We start from the raw sequence: 10,941 nt of genomic DNA, 5'->3' as shown, positions 1-10,941 counted from the left end.
GGACCAAAAAAAAAAAAGATTACAGGTTTCAGAGCATCATACGCTTTCATCCAAACATCTTTTTTATGGAAGAGGTTTCACATTTCAGCAAAGCGATGGCAAACAGCATGTCTTACAATAGCATGGCTTTGGAGCAGAAGAGTCCAGGTGCTGAAGATTGGATGTGACACACAGTCTCAAAATTTGAGTGCGGTTGCCATTAAATTCAAGATTACTTTTTTCTTTAAATAGTACATATTTTCCATGTCCTACTGCCTCAAGACTAGTGTCAGGCTTTGTAGCGTGATAGTGTGTGGAAGAAAAAAAAAATGTGGAAACTAAAGACACAAGACTAAAAACAGATTTTATTTAGCATTTATTAAACCAGGCAGTCCCTTGAAATTAATATTTCTTTTTCTGACATGAATCAGTTATGTAATCATTTTAGGAAGTGAGTGTCATTGTCATTAATCATCATACGTTCTCAGGACATCTTTGCTTCACTAGAAAAAAGTCCTTGTTATATATGTCAGTGTGTGGATATAAATCTAGTAATTGACAAATGAGAAAGTTTAATAGTTTTGTTCAATAACTAACAATATAGGTATTACTACACTGATTTATTAAGAAGCTATAACAAAATAATGTTTAATGTCCCCACAGTGCAGCACTCTGCTCTCTAGTCGTGAGCGCTCAGCTTCAAACACCAGCAAATGACTCTGCAGTGTCTCCACAGGACCAGACCGTATCAGTGATGGATCATTGTTCTGTATGCATATAAAGATATATGAAAACAAAAATTAGCCATCACAGAGCAGATACACATAGATACGACACATGCATCCTTTAAGTCCTGCATCACAGGTACAAGAAAAGCAAATACAGACAATCTCAAGTGGAAGTAGAACTCAGCAACAACAAATCTTATCTAAAATTAGATATTTTAAAAAATAAAAAAAAGTGTAATGAGCACTCACTGCCACAGCAGAAATGAAGGCATGCATAAGGCAGTAGTCTGCTCCACCATGTCCACTCATACCGAACTGCCTGGTAGTGTTGTAGTCTGCTGTGTGCTTTCTGGATTTCTGGGTCAGGAAGTTGAACACATGGATCTCGTGGCCATTGCATGAGAGCTCGCCCTGAGAAGACCCAGTTCATTATGTAGGAAAGAGCTGAATTTTAGTAAAATACTTAACTCTATGTTTATCAAATACTAAAGATTCAAGGAGATATCATTTCATTAGTCGCACATCAGTAGTATGAATGATAGCTCATCGAACTGGTTTTATCAACAAGGTTTTTGTCTGAATATTGAAACTTTGTCCTGTTTTTGAGGGTGTCCAAAGCAAAATTGAAAGTATTGTAAAACAACTGAATCAGTTTTATCAAATAAGGAATTGCTAAAATATAATAGTTTTTAAATCAAATGGTCATAAAAAAAAAACAAAAAAACATGGAAATACACAGATTTCTGTGAATGTATGACGAGGCAGGAAATCCCTAATTATAATAACATATCATTGTTAAACCATTTTTCAACATATTATGGAATGGGTGATTTTGGTCTGCGGTTCTGCTTTATGATGCAGAAGAGTGCCTTTGTCCTATGAAGTAAATAACATGCTTCTAACAGTTTGAACTGTTACAGGGTCTATAAGGATTAACAGTGCTGTGATATATGTTTCTTACCTGCTGTATCTGTAAGCATTCACACTTTTACTTTTATATAATTCATTTGCTAATTAATGTGTTTCTATGTGATTTTCTTCAGTCTCTCATTCTCATCTTTCCCAGAGACATTAATTACAGTCCTACCTTGCTGCCGTAAATGGTTGTTTTTCGCTTACAAATCTCCTCAGTGAATGCCACCATGGAAAAGGCTGCCGTCACACCCCCTTCAAACTCCATGTTGACAACCTGCTCAGGAGATCAGAAAAGTTAAAAGAGATAAAAGGAAAGAATCACAGACCAAATAAATAAATAAACAAAGTGCAGTCTGGGAATTCGTATGTCAGTCAGCTGATTTAAGCTATGGGGACAATGTCCAATATTTTGGGCAAATGCACATAATTACAAAACAAAAACTAATCTCAGCAACAACTAATGGTTCTGTAATTACAGTCCTCCAAATTCAACCTGTCTTTTAGTCTCACACACACCATCTTCCTGCTTGCAACAAAGCCTGCTTAAATATGAGAGGTACAGTATAGAACTGCAAAACGGCAGAAACCAGAAAGCTTCTTGTGCTAAAAAATAAATAAATGAATAATAAATTTCACTGTGTTTAAGTTATTTTAACTCATATGCAGATAACTGTTTGTTGAGATTAAAGAAAAAAGAAAGTACACATAATGAAAATGGTGCAGGTAGAAGTACAATATATTCTGTATATTCTAAATGCATCTTTGATGCCTGATAGGAACCTAATACTGCATAACTGAGTCAGAAAGGGTCAGTGCTGCAGATTTCACAGTGTTTTCTAACCTGGTTACTGCAGACATCATTGTCACACTCATAGACACAGCGGCCATACGGTCCAGTCTTCAATGCCTCTGTTACTGACTCAATGTCTGGGAGTGAATTGGGGCATATGACTGATACTGGCCAGCCAGTGTGACCCTAGCACACAAACATACAAAACACAAAAATTATTTATAAGAAGTATATAAAAAAAGTACATAAATGATGAAAGTAAATTGGTGAAATTTTTACCTTCTTCACACTGTCCAAGTAGATTTTGCATGCTGAGTACGGGCAGTCTTTTTCTACTGAACAGTTAAGGCAGCGATCTGCAGCCCCTGCTGGCTGACACAAAACTAGTAACGTCACATTTTATATTCATGCTTAGTACAGAGATTTCTACCCATCATGGCTACTGATTATCTTCATTTGATCACTGAACAGACAACATACCTTGTTGTCTTTATTGAAGTGGCTGACGGATCCAAATGACGACACTTTCACACACCTGCCAAGAACAAACTGCCAGAGTAAATAATCAAACTACACAAAAAAACATCCCCATTTACCTCTAGTCCAACAAAATTGGGCTAAACATGTAGTTTTCTAGCTGTTTTAGGCCAAAATAAAAGAGAAAGAAAATCTTACTTTTGAACACTGAGCCTTGAGTTTAATCACTGACTACTGTCTAATGATATACCTGCGCCCTCCAGCCCAGTGATGTATGAGGTCAATGTCATGGCAAGATTTAGTGAGAAGAGCAAAAGAGCTCTCTGCTTCGTTTCTCCAGTTCCCTCTAACAAACGAGTGAGCAAAGTGATAAAACCCAACCTGGAAGAAAGATCGATTCTGTTTTTAACCATGCTGCAGAAATGTTAACATTGAATAACACTTTAAAAACCCTGAAAAAACCCAAAACATAACAAAAACATACAATGCTACAAAATTTTGTCCACAGGCCACAACTATGTGCAAATGTCTCCAAATTATGATTTTCTTAATGAATATGTTAATTATGAAACTATGTCTTATATTGCAATATAATATTAACAACAAAAGAAAAATCAACATGTGTCTGTTAAATTCAATTTAACAATGGTAATAATAATAATAATTTATTATTATTATTATTATTATTATTATTATTATTGTTTCTATCGTATCTGCCTGCTCACCGGTTCCAGGTGCTGAATATGGATCACTTCACCTATGACTCCAGCGTCTATGAGCTTCTGTAAAAGACCATTTATTTTTATAAATAAAAAAAACAGCAAAACCCTCATACAGATTTTGTAAATTTTCTTTACCACTTTCCCAAGTATGAGAAAATTGTAGTTTTGACTTAATCAAGTCAAAACAGCCTCAGCACTCTTGATTAAAATGCTGTTTTTGATGGGTTTTTTTTTTTTGCACTTTCACAAACACAAAAGAGTGCTCTGTTTGCTTATTTTTCCTCAATCCTGCTGATTCTGTAAATGTGTGGCTGTTTTGAATGAGAAAGAGTTCCTATAGATTTTAGGCAGATGAAGTTTAAGTGTTTGAACCCACAATAGATTCCACTACCTGCTGAAGAAAACTGTCACAGCTGGATAAAGTGCACTAGAAAATGCTCACCTTTATCTTGTGGATGACTGGATCGTACCGGAGAACGTGACCCACGGACAGCATCACGCCGCTCTGAATGCAAGCCTCCACGATCGCCGTGCAGTCTTCTACAGTTGTCTGAAGTCATGTGGGGACATTAAAAGAGGGACGCTGTGCTTCAGTTTGATGTAAAATACTGAGGGTGTGTGGTTTTGTTAAAGCTTTTGCTCAGAATAGTGAATCGTGAAAGCAACTAAAACAAACAACTGTTGGGTCACTCTAGCTCAAATCAGCAGATTTTAAAGCTTTAAAGTTTGGACACGTAGAACAATTGCTGTAAAAATTTAGCTTCATGTATCAAATACTTTTCCAGATGTCCTTTCTTTGAAAAAAATAATCTGTTGACCCACTTTCAGAAGTTTTTTTTTTTTTTGTACATTAAAGACCTATTTGAAGATATTTAATATTTAAAACACTATTCAAGATAAGCCTGAAATTTTCACTGGTCTTTCTTGCCATCTGTAATTTTGAACAGATACATAAAAAATGTCTAAGTATTAGCCAGTTTATGGTGTCCTGTAAAGTTCCATATTTGAGCACACACTAATAAAGTTCACATTAAAGAAAATTAAAAGAAAACACAGACTACTTTTAACATTATATTTTAAACTGTCTTCTCTAAATACAAATTTCAAGATAGAAGAAAATATCTTTGCTTGATGTTGATACTGTTGTTCAAACACTGCCTCAGATTTTAGAATGCTAAAATAAATGGTCTGAGAGAGGTTCAATGGGCCATTTTTCTAAACAATACAAGTTAAAAAGTATTTTTTTAAAAAGAAGCTAAAATCAAACTGTGTGTCCAAACTTCAGACAATAAAACTTTTGGTGCAAATCAGGGATTCATTATTACTGTAAACTCAGTTCATCAATAACATCCACAAACACTCACTGCCATTGGTTTCTCCAGAAGAACATGGTATCCCTTCTTTGCAAAGGCCACAGCAGGTTCCTAGGAAGCATAAATGTGATCACCATAATAATTAATTTAAGAACATCTCAAAGTAATTTAAACCAATAAATATTTGCTGCAGACAATGTTTACCTTATGGAGGCGATCTGGGGTGCAAATTAACACAGCGTCTGCAAACTTGTCTCTTTCAACTACAGCCTGCCAGTCTGGATAAAAGAGGACTCAGTAAGGACAAGGCAGATAATTATAAGGATTTGACACTTTTTCTCTCTTCCTCTCACCTTCAAATACGTTTTCCTCCACGATTTTGTGTTGTTTTTGAAGTTTGGTCCTTGCAAATTTCCGTGGATCAGCCACTGCAACAACCTGAGGAGGTCAAAGTGAATAAATCAAGGTACGCCCCGTTAAATATTACAACTTACTACGTGACATTGGTAGGAACAGCTTGCATCAATGACTTGAGCATAGAAGGGTTATAATTAGGAGACTAATTTCAGATTTCAGCTATTTCCTTTCGACAGACGAAGACATGCTGACGTTTTGACAAATGTTTCCCTCAGAAACACAAGCCTCTCCTAACCTTCATTCGTTCGGGATGAATAGACGCATACTGGGAGTAGATTTCACCCCGACATCCTCCTCCTACCACGATGGCACGGACAGGAGCAGTCATTTTGCCAGCCTGTGAACTTTGATACAAATTAAAGCTTGTAGGTACACCGCCACAAAACCGAAGAAAATACATAATCGTGAGATTACAGGTTGAGCAGTCCTCTACAGATGCACGATACTTCCCTTAATACGGCGATATGTAAACACGTTAAACCTACAGAGATAGGCACAAAATTGCCAATCATTTAAAAGTGGACTAAACTGAGTGATTATTGAACAGGGGACGAGAGGAACTTTGTGAAAGTCGTTAATCGACGTTTGTGGAGAATTTAACTTGCACGTTTATAAAGGCTGTCAGTACCTGTTTTGTCCCATTCAACTGTCACAAACGTCCGTCTCCCGCGTTGGTCAGACGAATACAGGACTAAAATTTGTCCAGAGCTCAGCATACAGTCCACTGCAGTGAAAGACTGACCACAAAAACGGAGACTCACTTCTTCGAACAAGAATATCAACCGAGAAAATGTCTGACACTCCCTTAACGCCCCCTGCAGTGTTCACGAGATCGCTCTGCTGTATTCAGTGCACCTCGTAAACTACCACTTCGCACCGCCAGTAGAGGTGAATCTCTGTTTAAAGGTATAAAATCGCACCGCTAGATGTCAAAAGATTGCAGACTGCAATCAATTGAATGCTGATTTCTTACAGGAATTTTCTGACAGGGCAACATGATTGCTTATTCAAGCCAGAGCCTGATCCCATGTCTTCATAATGGATTCATTTTAAGTTTATGAGAATGCATCAATTTATTGGAAGACATAATTACACACTAATCATTTTATATTTGTGAGTACAATATAATTTTGAACAAATCTGAATTAAATGCTTTAAATATCACGAAGAAAGTGTATTAATTTATAACCTACAGTCTCCGCTACGGCAGGGGGCGTAGGAGGCGGTGTGCAGTCAGCAATAAAACACATAGAAGAAGAGGATGACTATAGGTCACGTGAAGCGATCTACTTTACAGTGGTGGCTCAGCGTTTTACTGCAAAGGACTTAGGAACACTTCTGCTACGAGTTATACTTTTTTTTTTTTAGTTTTGGTAATTCATTTCGTTGAATTAAAGGGTAGAGTTATACTAAAACAGAATTTTGTAAAATATTTGTCTTACAGCTATAAATCGCGGATTTGTGGTGTTTTGCATATTTCGGTGCTAGTTAACCACGGTTAGCTCGTTAGCTAACGCCAACATGAACATGGACAACTTAAATCAGTCTGTAACAACAGGAGTGCCTTCTACCACATCGTCAACGGCAAGTAATTGCATTGCCAATGATAATACGACAACCAACGTGAGCAGCATCCCGTCGGTCACAAGTAATGGTAACGTAACGTGGCTTTGTTATTGTCTTTGTTATTATTCTGAGAGCATTTGATGATTTCATCTCGCTGTGGAAGTCGGAATTTTCCACGATGTACATTGACTTTGTCAACATTACCAAGCCTGACTGAGAGAAACGCGTACTAACCTGGCTGCCGTCTTACACTAAAGTGATTTAAACATATTTATTACAAAACCTACCAACTACCATGTTTCAGGTTAAGTCCGTATCACTAACTTAACCACTGTAGCAATTTTTAGATTGTTAGTACAGTAATTTGCAAAAGTCTCAAGCCATCCATGATTTCCTTATATTTTGCCAGGGAAGATTGGAAATGGGTACAGTGTATTGCAAAAATGTTAGTATATAAGGTAAAAACAGTTTGTGCAATTCTCACAAGCTTGAAAATAAAGTGAATATTTGATATGATCACCTTTATTATTTAAAAGAGCTTGAATTCTCTCAGGCAAGCTTTCTTGTAGGTTCTTTAAGTCGTCACAGAAAGTTCTGATTCTATTTATCTGACTGTTGAGATATGTTTTATCACTCATTCAAGTGACGTCTTCAGTTTCAGCTGACTGTGGGGTCCCCAACCTTGTGAACATTACATTTGCATAAAGACTGAAACTAACACAACTGACTAACTGTTAGGTCAGTTTCCTGATTACTAATATAGAAATTGTCATGATCATTAATTAATGGCCATGGGTACCGTTCAGTGAGAGTTGGGGAATTGGTGCAGTCACAGCATTGTGAGATGGTGAAAGACCCTTTGGCCCCATCCTTAAGATAGATTTAATTTTTATGTAAAAATGGGAAACTACTTCTCCAAGTAGTCTTTAGCAATAGTTTTCCAGGCTTCTTGAAGGACATCTAAAGCTTCTTTGGATGTTGGCTGCCTTTTGCTATGTTGTCTGTCAAGGTGGTCCAACTATTCTTCAGTAAAGTTGAAGTTTGTTCTTTGGGATCCCGATCCATGAGTGATAGTGCTTAATTGTATATTTTTCTTTCCAGGTATTTTTTAATGCATTAGCAATATGTTTGGTGTCATTGTCATGCTAAAAGATGAAACTGTGTCCAGATAGTTTTTTGTGGTGGATATCAAAATCTGACCCTATTCATGTGTGTTTATAATTTAATCAAGTTTACCTAAATCCTCAACACCACTGGCCAAATAACCAAGCGGCAAAAGGTGCAACTTATCCTTTAGGTGCAGATGCACAGCTACACTCTTTTGATGATACAAATGTTCACATTTTGGACTGACAAAACAGATGGTTTGAAAGAGGAGTAAAATAGGCCATCTTTGCCCTGTGTCAACAAACATCACTGAACACAAGCTGCCACCTTCAATGCTATCTTGAGATCCCTTTCCAGACACTTCAACCCTTGCCTCAGGTAACCTCAATAGGTCATGATAGGGAGGGGCAAGGTCTCACTTTAATTTCACTTGAAACCTCTGGTTTAATGACTCATTCCCTTTTTTAACTCCTTGGCTCATGTCATGTCACACACGATTAATAGTAGGTCAACGATTATCTCCAAAGGTGACATTCTGCACTAGGGTTTAAATATCTGGGACTCTCCACCTTCGTTATTTGAACTGAAGAAGCTTTTGGATAAGACGTGAAACATCTTCACAAACTTAAAGAAGTTCAGTTGGCCTCCTTTTGCCTAATTTTCCAGAGGGGTAAAGCCACCCTTTTTCCAAGCATTTAATAGACCCTTCTTGATGTCTCTTTTTATAGCTTCGTCCTCATCGGCTGTGGTGACACCGTCTGCAGACACATCTGTTTCCAATGGAGTGTATGTTCCTGGTGGCATCACCAATGGAGATGTGAAGCCTGCTGTTTCCACCACGCCACTGGCTGATTTCCTCATGCAGCTGGAAGAGTACACTCCCACGGTAAGTCAGTTAACCCTGCTACATCATATCTTCACATGTTTTTGACAGTAATGTTTCTTAATCAGTGCTTGATTGGCATATACATAAGTAGTTATTAACCCCCCCCCCATCAGATTCCTGATGCAGTCACAGGCTACTACCTCAACCGGGCTGGCTTTGAGGCTTCTGATCCAAGGATGTGAGTACACTCAATTCTGGTCTAATGTCATGGACTTGTCAGTTTAGACATTAAATACAGCAAAAAGGCTCCACCTATACATGTGTCCTTTAAATAGACTGGGAAATTGTATACTAGGAACAGCTTTGTGTCTGTCAGTGTGCACGCATGGAGGAGTACATAATCCTGATATGAGTGTGACTAACAAAACAAACAGCACAAATCATAAGGCTGCTCAGTTGGTACATTCAGAGGTTTGATTGATAGCCACCAATTTACTTAACAAACCTATGACTTAAAAGCCTTTATATAATATGAGTTCACCATTAAAAACCCGAGTTCAAGGCACTGAATGAGTCGGAAATTAATGTAATCTGGCATTGGGAACATGTTGAAGTCACAAATAGATGACTGTATTGTCAAATATTTCTATGCTCCTGCTTAATTTAAAGAATTTCCCAATGGTATACAGCATTTCTTATCTTAATACTGTATTAGTCAGGTAGCACTGTGCTTTCTGATATTAAAGGGAGTGTTGGCTGATTAGATTTGCTTAAAACAAACTGGCTTTAACCTTTTAACCAAAATGCAACATCTCTAACCTTGTAAGACTCTTTAATGTCAGCTTTGTGATCACTCCGAACAAGATCAGAGAAAATCTGAGGTTTATGTGTGTGGTGTTTTTCAAAGTAAGGATACAGATAGGCTGTAAACCATTAAGGGAAGAAGTCATTAATTATTTTCTTTTTTCCATGCATAGAATTCGTCTGATCTCCCTCGCATCTCAGAAATTTATCTCAGACATTGCCAATGATGCGCTGCAGTACTGCAAAATGAAAGGCACTGCCTCAGGAAGCTCAAGAAGTAAGACAAAGGTAAGCTTGTCTAATTTTAACAGGCACTTTAAATATGATGTACAATATTTAGAGAGCGCTGTGTGAGTGTTGCTAGAAGAGGAAGGTTTCATCTGCTTTCAGTTATTTTTGTTCCTGATAATTTTCTTCCTCCTCCCGTGTATAGGATAAGAAGTACACATTGACTATGGAGGACCTGACTCCTGCCCTCGCAGAATATGGTGTGAATGTGAAGAAACCTTATTACTTTACATAAAACAATTTCTTTAGAGCTTTTTGCTATTGCTAGTACTTATCTGCCTGCTTGCACAGCAGAGTTTGTGACAACCTGTATTGCTATTTTTTTTTTCTCACCTTGAGTTAGAACAACTTTGAGAAATCTTTGCAGTCAATTTGCATTTGGTCATTTGTTTTGTGGTGCAGTCTTTGCAATTTGTTAATTTGTAAAAATGTTTTATTGTGAAAATAAAACCTTTAACAGAAACATTTTCCCACAAAGGTGTCAAAATTAGTTAAGCTAATCTTTTCTGTATGACTTTTGTTCCTCTGCCTTACAGTTCAAATTTCTTCAAATGTATTTTACTGGATTCAGATCAGGGACATACTTTGTCATAACTTTCTCCTTTTTCTTCTTTAAAACAACTTTGGTAATTGTCGGTCTGTCTGGGATCATTTTCGTTTTGGAAACTTCCCCACTTCCAAAGCTTCTTCAGACTGGGAGCCTCGCTTAAGTATATAAGGTTTCATTTATAATGCTGTCTTAAAATATTGTCTGAACTACAGTCATGCAGCTACATCTCTATACATCCTGGCCGACACAGTTCCTCTTAGCCCTTGCTAGAGCCACATGAAACCTACTGCACCCATCAGACAAGGCTTTGTTTTTTGGTGAAGGTCAGATTATCAGTTTTCCTGGACTTTTGTGAACAGTGATTTTTTTTTTCTTTTTTTTTTTTTTTCCTCCTTTATGGATGCGGCCCATGACAGCTTTATGTGATGTTCTTCACAAATGTCAGATACCAGAGCAGGA

The 10,941-nt window shown here is 37.3% G+C and overlaps 2 protein-coding genes across 2 annotated transcripts; one reads left to right on the top strand and one right to left on the bottom strand.

The window, feature by feature from the left end:
• Positions 1–436: 436 nt before the first annotated feature.
• LOC146610478 (uncharacterized) lies at positions 437–6,098 on the bottom strand. The gene is made up of 14 exons (XM_085344391.1): positions 5,970–6,098; positions 5,577–5,685; positions 5,278–5,362; positions 5,129–5,202; positions 4,976–5,035; positions 4,054–4,161; positions 3,615–3,671; positions 3,140–3,270; positions 2,893–2,947; positions 2,692–2,784; positions 2,464–2,598; positions 1,795–1,896; positions 957–1,118; positions 437–746 (listed from the first exon to the last, which is right to left on the bottom strand). Exons 1-14 carry the CDS (start codon positions 5,981–5,983, stop codon positions 603–605), a joined length of 1,329 nt encoding a protein of 442 aa, XP_085200517.1. The 5' UTR covers positions 5,984–6,098; the 3' UTR covers positions 437–602.
• Positions 6,099–6,636: 538 nt separating this feature from the next.
• On the top strand, positions 6,637–10,323 carry taf10 (TAF10 RNA polymerase II, TATA box binding protein (TBP)-associated factor). The gene is made up of 5 exons (XM_085344524.1): positions 6,637–6,995; positions 8,743–8,900; positions 9,014–9,078; positions 9,818–9,932; positions 10,078–10,323. Exons 1-5 carry the CDS (start codon positions 6,863–6,865, stop codon positions 10,165–10,167), a joined length of 561 nt encoding a protein of 186 aa, XP_085200650.1. The 5' UTR covers positions 6,637–6,862; the 3' UTR covers positions 10,168–10,323.
• The last annotated feature ends 618 nt before the right edge of the window (positions 10,324–10,941 follow it).

Source organism: Diplotaxodon limnothrissa, linkage group LG20, assembly GCF_057381915.1.
Source record: "Diplotaxodon limnothrissa isolate DT_005_m linkage group LG20, D_limnothrissa_male_GT1.1, whole genome shotgun sequence".
NCBI lineage: Eukaryota > Metazoa > Chordata > Actinopteri > Cichliformes > Cichlidae > Diplotaxodon > Diplotaxodon limnothrissa.
This window is presented reverse-complemented; position numbering and strand designations above follow the sequence as displayed.

Bases quoted from the DNA above. Each gene is read 5' to 3' on its own strand.
- LOC146610478 (XM_085344391.1), bottom strand. The intron at 2,599-2,691 runs GTAAAAATTTCA...TTTGTGTGCTAG, and splicing joins ACTTGGACAGTGTGAAGAAG to GGTCACACTGGCTGGCCAGT. The intron at 1,119-1,794 runs GTAGGACTGTAA...GGGTCTTCTCAG, and splicing joins CAACCATTTACGGCAGCAAG to GGCGAGCTCTCATGCAATGG.
- taf10 (XM_085344524.1), top strand. From the start codon at position 6,863: ATGAACATGGACAACTTAAATCAGTCTGTAACAACAGGAGTGCCTTCT. The intron at 6,996-8,742 runs GTAACGTAACGT...CTCTTTTTATAG, and splicing joins CCCGTCGGTCACAAGTAATG to CTTCGTCCTCATCGGCTGTG. The intron at 9,933-10,077 runs GTAAGCTTGTCT...TCCCGTGTATAG, and splicing joins GCTCAAGAAGTAAGACAAAG to GATAAGAAGTACACATTGAC.